General features: G+C 32.1%; 1 protein-coding gene across 2 annotated transcripts; it reads left to right on the top strand.

Annotated features, from left to right (window-relative positions):
- The first annotated feature begins 811 nt into the window (after window positions 1-811).
- LOC120155574 (polyadenylate-binding protein RBP47-like) lies at window positions 812-4,566 on the top strand. Of its 2 annotated transcripts, XM_039167100.1 has the most exons (6): window positions 814-1,306; window positions 2,247-2,727; window positions 3,727-3,785; window positions 3,869-3,999; window positions 4,111-4,207; window positions 4,347-4,566. In XM_039167100.1, exons 1-6 carry the CDS (start codon window positions 956-958, stop codon window positions 4,512-4,514), a joined length of 1,287 nt encoding a protein of 428 aa, XP_039023031.1. In that variant the 5' UTR covers window positions 814-955; the 3' UTR covers window positions 4,515-4,566. The 2 variants fall into 2 exon arrangements, with proteins under 2 accessions (XP_039023032.1, XP_039023031.1); XM_039167101.1 differs by lacking the exons at window positions 4,111-4,207; window positions 4,347-4,566 and having other exon boundaries at window positions 812-1,306; window positions 3,869-4,003.
- The last annotated feature ends 15,133 nt before the right edge of the window (window positions 4,567-19,699 follow it).

Raw genomic sequence — 19,699 nt, 5'->3', positions numbered from 1 at the left:
TATTATTTGCATGTCTTTCAACATCTTTTAGTAGTACTGTATGATTGGGCTTTCTAAAGCTCAATTTGTTACTTAATATTTCAAAGGATTGAACTAGTGCAACTATCGACATCAGTAAATGAGCTCCACTAGTGTTGCTTGCGGAGTACGATGAATGTGATTAAGGGGCATGTAGCTTGTATTTTATTTTTATATCCGAGTCTGAAATCTGTTTTATTTCTGAATATTGTTAACTTTTACTGTTGTGTTTATAAATTGTTTTATGATTTTAAACGTTTTAATAAAAAGTTTAATTTTTTCGAGATTTTTACGGTGGGTCGCTCCGATAACCCTATTGTGACACATCGGATCGGATCAGGTCACCCGTATCGGTACGTAGGTGTTACATTTTTTATATTAAATTAATATAACGAACTAATTATAAATTCGAAAAGGAATTTGGTATCACAATCTTAAAGCACAATTTTCCATCAAACACCAAAATCAAACTAAAAATAGGACTCCAAAGTCCAAAGTCCAAAGTCCAAAGCTCTAACGAATCTTGTACATGAAATATATCGATAAAATAATAAGAAAAAATAAACCCTGATTTTTTAGGAATTAATAAAAGAAGGCAGCTGGCGGCGGATCCAGGGTGAGGGTGACCATACGTCACATTATGCAAAATCCAACGGTTGATATTCAACTATCGCCTCCCTCATCCAACAGTCAATCAAAGCCCACGTTTCATGCTCCTCGTCACCCTTAGCTTATATCATCTGCTTAGAATTAGTAGTAGACCCTAGCTCTAGCTCTATCTTTTCTATTTTCTCTCTTCCCCCGAAAATACTCAGATTCAGCCTTAAAACAGAAAAAAAGGAAATCAGATTCAATTCTAATCAACATTCAAATCTTCTATTATAATTTTTTTAGAAGAAAAATAAGAGAGAGTGATACTAGGAATAAAAAGATAAGGATGCAACAGAACAGTGGTTCGGATTCACAACCGTCGCAGGAACAGAACCAACGGCCTCAACAAACGCCGCCGCAACCTCAGCCTCAGTGGGTGGCGATGCAGTATCCGGCGGCTGCTATGGTAGTGCAGCATCAAATGATGCAACCGCAGCACTTCGTGGCGCCGCAACCGCCACCTCAGCACTACATGCCTTATCACCATCACCATCACCAGTACCAGAACCATCACGGTCACGCGCAGCAGCCGCAAGGATCCAGCGGTGGCGGCGAGAACAAAACTGTTTGGGTTGGTGATTTGCATCATTGGATGGACGAGAACTATCTTCATAGCTGTTTCGCTTCCACTGGCGAGGTTGATCAAATTCTCATATATAAATCTGACTTATAATTTAGATGCTTATTTTTAATTGAATGATTTGCTATTAATATGCTCATATTTCATCGATTGTTATTTTTGATCAGTGACTACAGTTATGTTGTCGTTGTCGTGGAATCTGCAGTCATGACACTGTGTTACATTTTGTATGGATGATGATCAGTATGCTTGTGTCCATGTAAAAGGCACGTGGGAGTGCTATATGAACACTTGGTACTATTTATGAAAATTGCTGAAATTAAATGCATCTACGTTGACTACTATTTATGGAAATAGTAATCTTACAAGTATTGGTCAGGTATTCAGTAGCAAAAGATATGTGTTTGTGTGATTGGTCTATTGAAATATAGGATTTGCACTGTGATTAATATATCTGGTGCCTATTTAGTGGATGTCATGTAGACTGTAGCTTTCATGGCTGTATACTTAAGTACTACAATCAAATGCTATGAATGGGATGAGTGTCAACCAGAAAACTGGGTGAAGCCAGTTCTTGATTTGGCTATTTGAGACATTTTTAGAAAATGATGTACAAAGATAACTTGAATTAACTAGAGCCTGAAACAACTTTGGAATTTAGTTCTGGCTGGAGATATAGTTTTGAATGTCAAAAAGCTTTTTAGAACACTCATTATTTTTATTTTATGAATGTTGAGGTTAAATTACATGTTAAATTTAAAATATCTTGATGTTTTGGCCCATGTTGATCCACACAAGAATATTGTCACATTTGGCTTAAATGTAAGGTTCACACATTGTGACTATGACTGCATAAGTTCAAACCAAGTATTGAGTGATTTGAGAAGGCAGAGGTATATACTTACAATGAATAATAATTCAAAGAAACAATGAAATCTAATTTAAGGGTTTCAATTGCTTGCCTAATTTTAATTGATATTTGGAATTTATTTTGCAGATTGCGTCCATTAAGGTTATTCGCAATAAGCAAACTGGTTTATCTGAAGGATATGGATTTGTTGAATTCTTTTCGCATGCAACTGCGGAGAAAGTTCTTCAAAATTATAGTGGCATTTTGATGCCTAATACAGAACAACCATTCCACCTGAATTGGGAAACTTTTAGCGCAGGAGAGAAGCGCTCAGAAAATGGTCCTGACCTTTCTATTTTTGCAGGAGATTTAGCTGCAGATGTTACTGATAGCATGTTGCATGAAACTTTTGGCAGTAAATACCCTTCTGTTAAAGCTGCAAAAGTTGTAATTGATGCTAACACTGGTCGATCAAAGGGTTATGGTTTTGTGAGGTTTGGGAATGATACTGAAAGGTCACAAGCCATGACTGAAATGAATGGTGCATATTGTTCAAGCAGGCCTATGCGTATTGGTGCTGCAACTCCCAGGAAGTCGTCAGGGTATCAGCAACAATATTCTTCACAAGGTACTTGATTATCTAACTTGCTTTTCCTTTATTTATTTTGTTTAAGCTTTAAAACATTGGTACATCTTAAAATTTTATTTAGCAATTTACGTTCATTGCTGAAGTTATCATCTTTTACCCTGCATGCAATTTTCCCCCTTTGAGGATACTAGCAATTTTAGATGTAAAAACTCAACTTGAGTCTAGCTCCTTTGAAATGTCTGCCTAACAAATTTGGTGCTGTTTCTCTTACTTTGACTTAAATTTGCACCTTGAGAGGATCGGGGATACCTTCTGAGACACTATATAATCTATTCTGTATCTGTTTTGTTGGACTGAGGCTCTTTTAGTTATTAGGTTGTGTTGGAATCAAACAGTAGCTTTGTTGAGCAACAAAATGCTAGGCTTTCCCTTTTTTGTTGGGTAACTAGATTTTTAGCCTCTTTTGATGGGGGTTTATGTCTTTTTAACTTTGCTATATTCAAGTACTTCCTTGGAATCAAACAGTAGCTTTGTTGAGCAACAAAATGCTAGGCTTTCCCTTTTTTGTTGGGTAACTAGATTTTTAGCCTCTTTTGATGGGGGTTTATGTCTTTTTAACTTTGCTATATTCAAGTACTTCCTTTTATCATGCAATATAAAATAACATCTTAACTGCCCATGGCTGAATTTGAAGAGGGGCAATACCTGTTTTCTTTTATGAGAAATAAAATAGCAATGGAATTGTTAAAAGTTGTAGAGCTACACTTGATTATTTAGTTGGAAATTACAATGTGTTTTATGAGAGTAGTTAATTGGGATATCTCAATCATATGTGATTGACAATTTCTATAATTTCTTTTCCATGAATGCAACCTCCTTTTAGTTTACTTAGCCAAAAACATCCCTATAGTTGATTGTCAAATAATAAATCTTAAGCTTCTTTTCTTTAATAAAACCTAATTTTGGTTTTTTGAGGCAATTTTTTCTGAAATCTCAAGAAAAATTTAATTGATACAGTTTAAATTTTGTTTTTGGAAGGTGGCTATGCATCAAATGGTGCTTCAACTCAATCTGATGGAGATTCTTCAAACACAACCGTAAGTTTTTCAGCTCCCTTTGGCCCTAACTCTAAGGAGCATCCATATTTGTGCCTCCCTTGTCTAATCAAAATTTATTATAGATATTTGTCGGAGGACTTGACCCTAATGTCACTGAGGAAGATCTCAGGCAACCTTTCTCTCAGTATGGTGAACTAGTCTCTGTTAAAATACCTGTTGGAAAAGGATGTGGGTTTGTACGATTTGCCAACAGGTAAAGTTTTGGCGATATTTTACTTTTGCCTATAAAGACTGCTACACTAAAAGGTATAATGCTGTTATTCCTGAGTTACTACCTTGGTTTACTTTCTCCGAGTGTCAACAGGGACAATGCTGAGGAGGCATTGCAGAAGTTGAATGAGACTAATATCGGCAAGCAAACAGTGCGCCTTTCTTGGGGTCGCAATCCAGCAAATAAGCAGGTCTCTATTCTCTATCCATATATTCCCCTTCACTCTCTCATTCATTGTTAAATGCAGAGCATTAAGAAAGCTGTTACCAAATGCTTTAACAGAGGTGTTGAATTATTTCTATGTAATCTATTATATTGGGATAATGCAGTTTAGGGCTGATTTTGGTAACCAATGGGGTGGAGCTTACTATGGAGGGCATGTTTATGATGGTTATGGCTATGCTTTTCCGCCACCTAATGGCGGCATGTATGCAGCTGCAGCCACCGCATATGGGGCTTATCCCTTCTATGGTAATCATCAGCAGCAGGTAAGCTGAAACGATAACAGCTGGACAGAGATGTAGCTCTACTAAGTAAGCTCAAACTAGGGGGGAAAAAAAGGAGGTAGAGGGGGACTGCCTTGTTAGTTGTTACTCCATAGCTCTCTGGGTTCTGTAGAATTCTTACATAAAAATCTCTCCAAATCTGGAATGGAACTGATTTTTGACCCCTTGTTTAAGTAGGTTTTTCTTCTTCTTCTAGGGATTGGATTCATTATTTAATTTTATGCGCGAGTTAAAGGGAAACTTGTTGATTGGAATAAATGACTTGGCTGACATGTGTGATTGTAGTGTGCTTCATGAATATTTAGTTACATTTCAATTTATTCCTTGCTTGTTGCTATACATATATTCACACTGGCTGGAAAACCATTTTAGTAAATTGGAAATGGAGGAATGCATTTAAGCTTTTTGTATTAACCATCTCTTCCACATTTAAAATAAATTTCTTAAGTTATATTCCATAGAACCATTCCTATACTTTGGTTGTGTATTTTTCAGGTATAAGATACATATATACATACATATATATATATACATACATACATACATACATATACATACATACATACATACATACATACATACATACATACATACATACATACATACATACATACATACATACATACATACCTACATACATACATACATACATACTACATACATACATACATACATACATACATACACACACACATACACACACACATACATACATATACATACATACATACATACATACATACATATACATACATACATATACATACATACATATACATATATATATACATATCTATATATATATATATATATATATATTGACATGTATAAGAATCATTCCTAATTGTCGACAAATATGGCTCTCAAGAATCATGACTTAGGCCAAACGATCGTATGACCAACAGCTCCGCTTCAAACCCCGGTGTGGAAAATTATATAAAACAAGCTTCAATTATCTTCAATTTTCCGTTTCCTAAAAAAAGGAAAAATATTTAACTATTTTAATTAGACATTTAAATACATTTGAGTTAAAAAAATTAATAATTATTTTATATTATCAAAAAGAATATTATATTAAGAGAAGGATTTTTCATTGAATATCATTTTACAATTTGTTAGTAACTTACTAAACACGTTAACTCAATATCAATGGCAACCCCTTCCTCTAAAGCCTATAATTATACATATAATGATGGTACAAAATGTATGACTGCATTGTAATCATTATACGGTTTGGTTCATACTTTTAAGTTTAATAAAAGACCTTTTATTTTTTATATGTCGAATCTATGTTGTGTATCATTTTTTTCTAATTAAATATAGGGTTACTAACATTTTTTAAAAAATTAACAAAAAAGTAAAGTTCCATAAAATAGAAAAAATAACATTAGTAATATTTATAATATTTTATTAAATTTTTTTTAAAAATATTGTCTGGAAAAATAAAACTCTGATTATATTTTAATTAATCAAATTTTTATATTGATTTGAAAGGAACAAGTTAAAGGATAAACTACATATTTGGTCATCCATTTATTTTTTTATTTATGTTTTGATCATTCAATTATTTTTTAAATCATATCTAATATTACGTTTTGTTTCTGTTTTGATTACATGTTCCTAAGTTTGATCTTTGACTTAACAAAAATGGTCAAACCTAATGTACACTTATATATTATAACGATGACCAAATTGATTCAATGTATTAATTCTATGGACTAAAATAGTTATTGTACTATGTCACATCATCATTTTCAATAGATAATCGATCACACCTAAAGACCAATTATCTAAAACAAGAACGAAATATAATATTACGTATGATTTCAAAAAAATCGAATGATTAAAATAAAAATATGAGAATAGTTGAATGATCAAATAGATAATTTACCTGAAATTAAATTAAAAGGTATAAATGATTTCAGTTTTAGAGTCGCCATCACTTGATTATGGGTGAAGCGTCCATTTCGTTCATAAACAAAATTCAAAGATTTTCTTATACCTTCCTTGGCCTTGCTACCTTCCGTCCTAATTATTATATTCAATAAATGGATTTTTGTATGCATATAAAAAAATTAATTCATAAATACCCAAATGACAGATGAATGTTTATTTAACGCCATATGTATCATCTCAAATGGATTAAAATTAAAATATTTGAATGAAATAGATGTGAAAGAATGAAATATGCTTTAAACATGGAAATACATACATTCCATTAACCCATGTTTTTTTCCTTCTGAAAAACTCCATCTCTCCTCCCTCTCTCTCAAAGGTCTGAATCTGATCATTCCTTTGTTTTCCTTTTGTTGGTGAAGTTATGAATTTGGTTTTTGTTGCAGATAAGGTAGTAGTAGAATGTTGAAAAGACGAATACCAGAGCCAGGAAAGTTGCACTGAAGCATGAAAAAGTAGTCATCTTTCAAGGTGGATTTTCCCGAAAAACGGCCCTTCAACAAGATGTATAGATTTCTTTTCCCAGAGTTCTGGATTTCGTTTTCTCATCTCTTTTGTTAATTCAAATCTTCAAATTTTACCAGGTTGATAAACTGAAGAAGAAGCTTAGACAAGAAGAAAATATTCATAGAGCTTTGGAGAGAGGTTTTAATAGACCTTCGGGAGCTTTACCTCGTCTTCCTCCCTACCTCCCTCCTTCAGTTAGTAATTCGCCATAGTTTTTTTGTTCTTCAATACTGAACTTGAAGGAATGTCATTCCAATGTTGGATTTTGATATCGTAGACATTGGAGCTTTTAGCCGAAGTGGCGGTGCTCCTATTTTTAAATATAATTATTGAAATACAATATTATCTAGAGAAAATAACCTCAGTGACAAAAAATGCCTTATAATATACGATTTTAACCAACTTTTTTTGGATTTGCCAAAATGACCAACAAAATCGTAATGCGATCGTTAATTCGCAACACGATCTCAGGTATCGCAAATCAGTTTCCAGATTCGCAACGCGAACTTCGACTATCGCATTGCGATTTACATATTCGTTGCGATAGTCCAAGTTAGCGTTGCGATTTTCGTTGCGATAGTCTCCAGTTCGTTGCGATAGTCTCCAAGTGCGTTGCGATAGTCTCCAAGTTCGTTGCGATAGTCTCCACGACCACGACCCGAGAGACGAGACAGACGGCGCGCGAGAGTCCCCTTGTTCTCTATCACTCAACAAGGAAGTGGGAAAGCCAAGCCTTAAATACCATTCCCAATAGTGTTTCCAATACTATGTGGGATTGAGCATTACCAACACTTGTTCCCAATAGTGTTTCCAGATATACTTTAAGTTCAATTATAATCAACATTTACTACTTGCTCGAAATACCGAACATAGTAGACAATATCGTGATGAATTGTTTTGTTGAGTTGGTAAAGCATGTTCTTGGATTACGAGAGGCTTGTTGTAAATGTAAACCAAAAATTTCTTCCGTTTCTTCATAATTTAAAGTGCTAGTGAATTTTCAATCCCACATAGTATTGGAAACACTATTGGGAAGGTATTTAAGGCTTGGCTTTCCCACTTTCTTGTTGAGTGATAGAGAACAAGAGGGACTCTCGCGCGCCGCCGCCGCCGTCTCGTCTCGTGGTCGTTGTCGTGGTCATACGTGTCTTCGACACGTCCGCGCGAATACTATTTTTTTTAGAGAAAATTCTTAAGAAACAAATGCAATACCACCAGTCGTTGCGATTTTGGACTATCGCAATGCGAATATGTAAATCGCAATGTGATAGTCGAAGTTCGCGTTGCGAATCTGGAAACTGATTTGCGATACCTGAGATTGCGTTGCGAATTAGCGATCGCATTGCGATTTTGTTGGTCATTTTGGCAAATCCAAAAAAAGTTGGTTAAAATCGTATATTATAAGGCATTTTTTGTCACTGAGGTTATTTTCTCTATTATCTAATACATCAGTGAGAATGTTATATTATTTTGTTATATTATTTTATTTGACATAAATATAAGATTATAGTGTTTGATTAGGGAAAATAAGATTCGATAAAATATATATTTTATCAAATTATCCTTGTGATATATTTTATTTTTGACAAGTTAAATTTTTACTATAAAAATAAAAATATTTATACAAAAATATAGAAATATATTATTTTTATTTATAATTTATATATTTTTAATAAAAAAATATAAATATATTATATATTCTTTTAATCTTAATTAACATTAAATTTTACATTATTTATCTAAAATTATATTAAAATTTGCATTAGTACAATGTAATTCATTAAGCCGTAAATGTTAATTATAATGCATACAAAGACTTTAGCAATTAAAGAATAAGAAAACATAAATAAACCATAAACCTCATATCCAAAAGGATGAATTAATTATCTGTCGAAGGAGAACTTAAATAAAGAAAATGATTTATCACAAAGTTTAAAGGAATAAAGAAAATGATAATTTTGAAATAATTTATTTTATGTTTGTTTAAATTGATTGAAATTTTTTAAATATCTAAAATAGAGGAGAGAATGAAATTCTCAAGAATTTAAACTAGAAAAGTCATTATAGATAATGTTTAATTACTCTTAGAAGTATTTGGTTTACAGAAAAGATTATTAGCAAGGAGAATAATATTTTTTGAAATTGTATTTTCACGGTTTGATTCTTGGAAAAGATCATTACCGGGTAATTATTTATTACCAATAGTAGTATTTTTTTTGTTTAAATGTTGGGAATGTCATTACCAGTAATGAACAATTCCCATCACTTTGAACACAAATACCCTTAAAATAATGAATTCTTTTCATATGAATCATTCTCAATTCTTATTCTTAGTATTTTACTCAAAATTTATATACAAAGAATTTAATTTAGTAAAATATTAATAAATTTGAGTAGTTAAAATTATTTCATATTTTTATATTTTTATAATAATCATTTTATAATTTTTTGAGATAAAAATGTTTAATTATTTAAAATAATATTTAATTTTTGAGCTACTAAAAAGTAGATTTTATACATTGAAAAATAATATATTTGTCCACTTGAGACCATAATATTATTTTTTTATTATATTTTATATAAATAAATATGCTACTTATATTTATTTGAAAATATAAGTTTGATATACTAATTATATAAAGTATATGTCAAATGTATTTTTTCTAAAACTTGGATAGTGTTACAATTAAAATATTTTATAAATTTTTATTCAAATTTTTATAATTTAATTTTAAATTTTAACTTGTTAAAAAACATATATCACAGAGATAATTTGATAAAACATACATCCAAGTAATATTGTTCCTCCAACCAGACACTGTGATATTACATTCCTACTAAACAAACCGGTAATACAACATTCCCATAATAGTATTACATTTCAGTAATCTTATTCCCAAAGGTGATCTTACATTCCCTGAACCAAACACACTCTTAAATAGATATGAGTATGTAATTCTGAAGAAAAAAATTATTTCTTTTGATAATAATTTTTCTTCCATAAAAGATGCCTCATATAAAAATATAACAAAATGGAGAACATAAAAATAGTTTATCCTTTTATTTTTAAAGAAAAATAACATTTAATTAATCCGAGTTTTTTCTTCCACCTCATTTTGTATCTCGAAAAAAATTGTTCTCCTTAAACCCTCATCCTAGCCACTTCTTTCACCATTATCGGCAATACTGTCATTCGGTTGTTGACACCACCAAAATGACTATTCTATCCCTTTTCCTATACCATAGTATATATTTCTAGAAAATCTTTCAAAATATCCAAAAATCTCCTGCCAAAAACATAACTTCTAAATTATAATATGTAAGATTTCAACATTCAGATCGTTAAATGGAGGATCTTAATCTTTTTGTTTGAAGTTTTTAATTTGAGATTTTCATCTTTTTGTAGAAATCGAAGCAATAGATGAGGAGTTGTTGAATATGAGACGTGTTTGATTAGATGGGAAGTGTTTCACAACTACTTAAAGTTGAAGGCTACTGGACGGGGAAAGAATTGATCATTTGGTGTTTCTTGGCTATTGTTTGTTTTGGGTAGGCCATATTCTATGTTCTTTGGCAATTTAGAGTTTCAGAGTTTGTTCGGAGCAATGAAATTTGTTCTCGGTGTTTGAATGAAGTTACGAGTGAACGACTATTTTTAACTAGACATGTATGGGATTCCGACTATGTTAGAGCTTTTTTTTCTCATTATTTTGATGGCATGTCTCGTATCATTCCACACATGGTTGCACTGATTAGTCGAAATTGACAACTCAAGTTCACTCATGTGCTGCGAGATGGAAGTCAGGTTGTGGATACGATGGCAAAATTAGTTTGGTCTCTCCCCTTTGGTATCTCTCGATTTTCCCAGCCACCAACTGTTGTTCACAGCATGCTGCGTGGGGATTTATTCACTGCCGTTGTAGCTTAGTTTTCAGTTTAGCTTCCTCTATATTAAAAAATCACAAACTAAACCATTTCAGTGACTAAGAGACTTATTATTATCTCTTGAGATCTCAGGTTCGAGCACCACATATGAAGATGATATGAACATTCATTGTCAAATTGTTCAGATTTTTTTGTACAAATACTACTTTATATATACTATGTTTTATCAAGAGAAAAAAAAACTAACTCAAATTCATCCCATATTATGATGAGTTAATCAAACGATAATAAAATTTTTGTAGAAATTCTTTATAAATTTAAAGAACAATTTAATACAAATAATATAGAATTATTCAACTTATTCAAAGAAGGTTGCATCTTCTATCTTAGTTATCCATACTAAGATTTTTTTAAAAACAATATTAATCCACCTTTGAGGATAATATAACATTACAACTTCCTTAGTATTTATATCTCAAAATATAAGGCCACATACTCTCTAAAAAAATTACAAATTACAAATTACAAATAAAAAACTATAAAAAATGATCACAAGATAATTGTTTGCATAATTTAAGTTCATGCACGCTCAAGAATATTAGAAAAATTGATCGCATACAGATTCATGTATCTATATGACTTCTCTATTTGTGAATCTAGAGATGATGTGTTCTTTGAAAATAACTTTCCTTTAAAGAAACCTATATCAAGTGTTAAAACACAAGTACGAAATCGTGCCTCAACTTCTTCTATTCCTGTCGAGGATACTCTAGAGATAGAAGTAGAGCTTAAAATAAGTAAAATAAAAGGGCAATTTCTACCTTTGGTCCAAGTTTCTTAACTTCCGTTATTGCTGAAATTAGTGATATATACTCAATATATGTACGTATAACTCAGACTTTCCTGTTAGAAAAGGATCCAAAGTCATATGATGAAGCTATAAGTTTTAATGACACTAGTTTCTATAAAACTACAATAAATGATGAACTAGAGTCAATAATGTCTATTCACACGTGAGAGTTTGTTAATTTACCTAGAGAATTTAAACCTATTAACTCTAAGTGGGTTTTTAGAAAGAAAATTAGACCAAATGGATGAATCCAGAGATATAAGGCAAGACTAGTTGTCAAAGGGTTTACTCATAAGTTAAGTATATACTTCTTTGATACTTTATCTCCTATCATGAAAGTCTCAACGATCCATGCCTTGTTTGTGATAGTGTCCATTCATATATTACATGTACATCAAATAGATGTAAATATTGTATCTTTGAATAGAGATATAGACAATGAGATTTATATGGAGCAATTACTAAGTTTTGAAACACCTGATATGAAAGGAAAAGTATGTAGACTTAAAAAGTTTTTATATGGCCTTAAATAAGCTCCAAAGCAATAGTACGATAAATTTCATAAAACCATTATGAGTTTTGATTTTATTATAAATGGAACGGATACATGAGTGTATTCTAAAATGTTTAGAATTGATTCCATCATCATAAGCTTGTATGTTAATGACATGTTAATATGTATTACCAACATTGAGTCCATTAACAAAACAAAAAAATTATTGTCTACTAGATTTGAGATGACAAATTTAAGAGAGGTTGATGTGATCTTAGGAGTTAAGGTTACCAAAACTGAAAAAAGATTTTTTTTAAATCAAATACATTATATTGAGATTGTGTTAAAGAAATTTAATAGTTTTGATACCATCCCTGTTAACATCTTATGATTCTAGTATACGATTCTTTAAGAATAAAGGAAGTAGTGTTTCTCAATTGGAGTATGCTAAAATTATTGGGAGGCTTATATTCTTAATGAATTATACTCGGCCTCATATTACTTACGCTGTGAGTAGGTTGAGCAGATATACTTATAATCCTAGTAGTGAATATTAGGTTTAGCTCAAACGCTTACTAAAGTATCTTAAGGGTACTATGAATTGGAAACTAAAGTTTGTTGGCTATCATGCTCTTTTAGAGGGATATTATGATGCCAACTAAGTTACTGATAATGATGACGTAAACTCTACAAGTGAGTATGTCTTTATCCTAGGTAGCCCAACGATCTCGTGGAAGTCTGCTAAGAGGACTTGTATCACATGTTCTACCTTTGAGTCAGAGTTTATTGCTCTTGATTTAGCTGGGCAGGAAGCTGATTGGCTCAGAAACTTGTTAGCAGAAATAACTTTGTGGGGAAAGCTGACTTCTCTAGCATCCTTATTGTGTGATTCACAAGTAACGATATGTGTGGCTCAAAACCAAACTTACAATAGTAAGAAGAGACATATTCACTTAAGTCACAAATGAGTGAGACATTTAATAACGAATAGAGTATTTTCCTTAGAGTATGTAAAGTTGTAGAGGAACATTCTAATCCGCTTACTAAAGGGTTAAGTCAGAAATTAGTTCTTGATTCACCGGGAGGGATGGGTCTAAAGTTCATTGGTTGAGAAATCCATGGTGGATACCCAATTTAGTCATCTAAGTTCAATATGGTTAAACAAATCCATGCAAAAACTCAATATACATTTTACTTATATATCTCTATGATGAATAATGTACATGTACATGATGAGCTTAATTGCTATTAATAAATTCATAACCCAAAATTTAGGTGGTCTTAGTGAGAAACACTTGATGAATTTACCAAATTTTTGGTTGAATATATATTCTTAATAATTTCACAACTTTGTGTTGAGTGGGTACTCCTAATCGTGAAGGACTAGGTGAACTTACTGCTAGAAATGATGAGTTTTCCTTAACACCGAATTCAAACCTAAGAGTTTGTGAGTTCCGAGTGAGAAGGACATTGAATTCACCGATTAATGAGGTTGAATATTTATTCTTAATGATTTCTTATCTCAAAGATTAGGTGGTTTATTTAAAGATAAACTTGAATAAAATCACCTTATCTATTATGAGGTTAAGTTGTTGTTAAAACTCTTAATTATTTCATAGCCTAATTTAGGTGGTTTATGTTAAGACAAACTAGGTGAAATAACCTACATAAGTGAGAAGGATTAGACACATTCTATGAAAAATATTGGGCCTTTTTTCTAGTACACTTATTAGAATCCTGATGAAAGAGGGCTACATATATACATACACATTTGTATATACTCTTTGTAGACACATCGAGAACTTCAATAGTTGAAGGAGTTAGTTATGTGTTATTAGTTCACCCTAATCTTAGAAAGTTCAAGATTCATTTACTTATCTAAAAAAAGAATTACTCATCATTACTATGTACAAATTTCAATTACATTCACTAGTGCTTAAGTAGCTAATGTCGCTATTGTTCTTGCAACACCCCTTTCCCATATCTCACCCCAAATATGAGTCAGAGATGCCACATCAAACATTTAAAAATCAATCCTTATTCGAAAATCGATATAATTTATTTTTTTAAATCATTCATTAGTATTAATCACTAAAATTTATTTAATCATGTAAAACCAAAAAATATATTTTAAGATCCAAATCATATCATATTTCAGGCAGCAATCAACACTTCACAACTATATCATATAACAAGTGAAACTGCCTTAATAAAATTCATCTTTATGCTAATAAAATATAACTTTATCAAATATGAAACCAAAATTCATATTCATAACCATATGTTACTGACTAAATTCTATACATATAAATGATTATAAACCCTTTTAAAACATCATAGACATATCAAAGCATTTCTAATTCACTTTAATATGTTATTGGCACTCATTATACATATACATGCCAACTAGAAATTTGAAAATAATAGTTGGATGCCATTATTGATACCTATATATAGTCCTCGATATATGATGTCAAGCTAAGCTTCTTACTCCACTCGATCTCCTTTTTTTACGCGTGAAAACCATCAAACGCTAAGTATACATTTATTGAGACATTATCATAAATAAAGTAAGGCATATAGAAAAATAAAATATTGTAATACCCTAAATATCGAATCAGGGAATTTATTGAAAGAATTTAAAATTTTGAGGATTTATTTAACAAATTGATAAAAGATGAGAATGATTTGAAATAGTGGTTTAGACTAAATTGTAGCAATGGATGATTATGAGGGAATTTTGGTCCTTTAAAGGGAAAATGAATTTAAAATTTATTTTAAATAGGATATTAAGTAAAGCGGGGAAAGGGGAAATAGGTTAGCAAAAGTTATCCTCTTTTTCTTCTTTCTATTCCCGTGGAAAAGCTCACCTCCATAGCTAAAGATCGAAATCAAGCTCCCGAGTCAAGCAAAACTAAAGACAAAGGCAAATTACTTGAGTAATCAACTTTGCATTTTGGATATAATAGCTAGATAATCTAGGTGAGTGCATTTAATTATATACATATATGTTACTGTAATCATAGTTGTATGATTTTTTAATGTAAGTATGGAGATTACCAAATGACACTAAGTCTGTAGAAACCTAAGAAATTCATACTAAGTGTATGAATTTCTGTATGGGCACTTTTTGTACAAAACTAAGAAATTTATACTAAGTGTATGAATTTCCGTATGGGTACTATATGTGCGAACTAAGAAATTCATACTAAGTGTATGAAGTTATGTATAGTATATATATATGAAATTATCAAAAGTTCATAATAAGAAGGTGAATTGTAGTATTGGTAATGGGTGAGTAAACCACATAAATTATAGTAAAATTTTGGGATTTTTGCATGGGCACTATGGGTATAAACCATAGAATGTATGATGATTAAAGAAGTAATTGATATTATGAATGATTATTATAGTAGAAACTGGTCTGAATAAAAGTTTTGAGGCTTAACTGTGATTTGACAGAAATGTGTCAATTATGCTAGTTTGATGAAAGGCTAAGTGCCTTTGAGGCCTAACTGTGCATTTGACAAAAATGTGTCAATTATGCCAGTTAGATGAAAGACTAAGTGCCTTTGAGGCCTAATTGTACATTTGACAGAAAGGTGTCAATTACGCCAGTTAGATGAAAGGCTAAGTGCCTCTGAGGCCTAACTGTGCATTTGACAGAAAGGTGCCAATTATGCTAGTTAGATGAAAGGCTAAGTGCCTTTGAGGCCTAACTGTGCATTTGATAAAATATGTCAATTATGCCAGTTAGATGAAAGGCTAAGTGCCTTTGAGGCCTAGCTGTGTATTTGGCAGAAAGGTGTCAATTATGCCAATTAGATGAATGGTTAAACACCGTTAACTAAAAGATGAATGGCCTAGCTGTGCATTTGGAAGAAAGGTGTCAATTATGCCAGTTAGATGAATGATTAAACACGGTTGAGTAAAAGATGAATGGCCTAGCTGTGTATTTGGCAGAAAGGTTTCAATTATGCCATTTAGATAAATGGTTAAACACTGTTGAGTAGAAGAATAATGGACTAGCTATGCATTTGACAGAAAAGAGTCAAATATGCAAGTTAGATAGAAGGCTAAATACCTTTGGGTAAAAAAAGAAATGAATTATAATGTATGGTGAAATGAATGGTGCATAAGTGTTATGAAGGGATGCTATATATAATGTACAACAATGCATAACTAGTATGAATAGATGTTATAAAGGAAAAACGTAAACAGAATATAATGGGTATGAAAGGATGCCCAAATGAAAACACAAAATAGTGTATTTACAATATTTAAGGTGTATCCATAATGATTAGAAAAGATACCTGATCAATTGACACCTTGGTGCAATACATGTATAGTACTTTCACATTTAATGTACACACGTCAAATAAGGAATAATGGGGAAAATATACATAATGATAGGTATGATGGTCATACTAAGATTAATTTCTATGATGGTATGAAAGAATTATGGTCAAACTAAGTAGCGCTTAACTAGTCCTTATGAATCATGCAATTAAATTCTTCATTCAGTATTCATAAGATACTATTGTATAATTGTAATATTTTTACAGTATTATGTCTCACTAAGTAAATACTTAACGTGTGTTGATTTCACACGTAGGTAAAGACAAAGATTAGTTGCGTAAGGAGTGCAGCAGTATCTGCAGCTTTCGTCAATTAAAGGTTGACTCATCAGTTGCATTATGAAAATCTTATTCATTTTGAGAACTTAGTTGGCATGTAATTAAACTATTATAAATATTTTGTAATGTACTTAAGTGATAGTTGTAGTATTCTCCTTCTATGAATATTATATTTGTAGTTGTTCAAATTGAAATAAAAGTTTACGGGTTTTCAAATAACAAAAAGTTTTATAAAGTGATGTGACCTCTATATCTCGTGTATGGAAAGGTATACAGGATATGAGTGTTACATTTATTGGTATCAGAGCTACATGTTTAGCTGATTCTCGGTCGAAACTGAGTTTAATTGAAATGAGAAAAAAAGAATGATTACATGCCATTAAGATTGTCAAGGTTACTGATATAGTGTCATTAAAGTGTAATTGATGACATTCCTTACTAACTAAAATGTTATTACTATGTATGTTCTAATAGATGTCAGAATCCTCTAACTCGCGTAGAGCAGGGGAACAAGAGATGAGAGAAGTAACTGGTAGTGAAAGTTACGAGGCTAATAGTGATTAGCTGGTTCCATATGAAAATGCTAGTGCGCCTGCACATCAAAGGATGCTGGTACCAGAGTATGGAGCTTTTATGCAAGCTCTTGATGCTATATTGACTCGTTTTCAACCTTCTCCACCTCATCCTGCTCCTTCAGCACCGATAATGTTGATTCCAAAAGAGCTGAAGAGCTTGGGAGCTCCAGAGTTTCGGGGATATGAGGGTGAAGGTCATTTGGAGGCCGACTTATGGTTAAATGATGCTATAATAATGCTCAAAATTCTTCACTGTTCGGATATAGAAAAGTTGGATGGAGTTGTATATTTACTTAGAGGATCAGCTCGAGTTTAGTGGTCAAATACTACGATGTATGCACCACCGGAGCAAGTGACCTGGCAATTCTTCTTGGAATAATTTAAGAACAAGTATGTGGGTAAATAGTTCAAATGAGCAATGTTGTTAAAGTTCCTAAATTTTAAACAAAGTGAGCGAGCAGTACATAAGTACGAGGCTGAGTATAATAAGTTGAGTCGTTTAGCTACGAAGGTGGTTCCAAATTACAAGGCCCAATATGATTGGTTTATTGAAGGGTTGAGGACAAAATTAAAAGAAATGATGTTGTCTTTGAGTTTGCCTAACTTGCAAGAAGTTATTAACTGAGCCAAAGATATCGAGAGAGCTTAAGAGGAGATATTAGCATCAAAGCATAGTTTACAGATGGGGAAAAGGGTTTGAATGCCTTCAATTCCCCATTATGTTAAGAGAGGAAAGGGCTCAGGTTTGAGAGATACGGATATAAAGGGTTCTGTTGTAACTTCACAGAAAACAAAACAGTCCAGTCAGTTACTGCTAGCTCGGGTAGAGCCGTTGGAGAAAGAATTGTATGTCAGACATGTGGAAGAGTGCATTGGGGAGTATGCAGACTTCTTAGTGGAGCTTGCTTCCAATGTGGCGAGACTGGTCACTTTGCCCGAAATTGTCCGAGGAAATCTGGGGACAATTCGATGCAATCTGAAAGATCGTAGGCAACCTATAATAGAAACAAAGGAAGGGGAAGATCAAGGGGACGAGATGAATCCTTGCAGCGACAAGAGACTCGAGGAGTCGCCAGAATCTATAATATTACGACCAATGACGATCGGGATGACCCAAAAATCATAACATGTACCTTTCATCTTTTTGATGAGCCTGTATTGGTATTAGTTAACCATTGATCTATGCACTCAAACGTTAGTACAAGGTTAACTAGAGCTAGAGGAATTCCTGTTGAACCAATTTCGAGTAAAATGACAGCCATAAACCTTAATGGGTCATGATACAAGTGTGAGTAAAAAGGTAGTAAACAATTACTAAAGATTATAGGGGCTATGTTCTTGGTGAATTTGAGGGAATTACCAATTGATAAATTAAGATTATTGCTTAAAGTGATATTGAAAATGATTGCGAAGAGAATGATGTCAGAAAAATATATAGATATATAGTTTTCTGGTTAATGTGATAAATACTCAAATAATTAAAATATTGAACATGTTTCTATGATTTAGTATCAAATGATCTAAGCGAATCAAGAAAATTAGGGGGCTCAATTATAAGGGTTGATTGATCAAGTTTTATCACCCCGAGTATTTTATCATGAAAATTAATTGAGTTATTAGTGAAAAGAAAGATAAATCTATATGGTTATGCCTAGATTTTTGGCAATTAAATAAGACTCGTCGAGGGAAGACTTTATATGCCAAATAATTCCAATGTGAATTTTGGGTTACAAAGATGACTTTCATTAGACTGGTTGTTTCGGTATAAGGTATAATAGTAGATCTTAAGAGAAGCTCATATTGCAGTAAATTAGAAACTTCCAAACAATGATCCTGAAATTGGAATTATTGGTGCTTGTTGGTTACTATCGAAGGATAGTAAAAAATGTTTCGACGTTAGCCTTGTTTCTAACTAAGTTTTTAAAGAAGGATATTCTTTTTAAGATATTACATACGTTAACTATGCATTTAGGTGAAAACAAGAGGTACTACTAGTTAACAATTTGGGTTGGTGACCTGGGTTGAATAGAGTCAGCACAAATATAGAAATTTGATTAGAAGTGGATCATGGAAAAGAATCAGTATAGATTTGGTAGAGAAAACCAGAGATTGTGTAGCAAAACGATCCCTCTAGTTTTAGTATTGTGGTAAACGTACAAGGTCTTTAAATACGAGGATGAATTTTCTTAAGGGGAGAATTGTAATAACCCAAATATCAAATCAGGGACTTAATTAAAAGAATTTAAAAATTTGAGGATTTATTTAACAAATTG

This window comes from Hibiscus syriacus, unplaced genomic scaffold, assembly GCF_006381635.1.
Source record: "Hibiscus syriacus cultivar Baekdansim isolate YM2019G1 unplaced genomic scaffold, ASM638163v2 tig00111198_pilon, whole genome shotgun sequence".
Taxonomy (NCBI): domain Eukaryota; kingdom Viridiplantae; phylum Streptophyta; class Magnoliopsida; order Malvales; family Malvaceae; genus Hibiscus; species Hibiscus syriacus.
The sequence above is the reverse complement of the archived record's forward strand: the minus strand, read 5'-3'. Positions and strand labels throughout refer to the sequence as shown.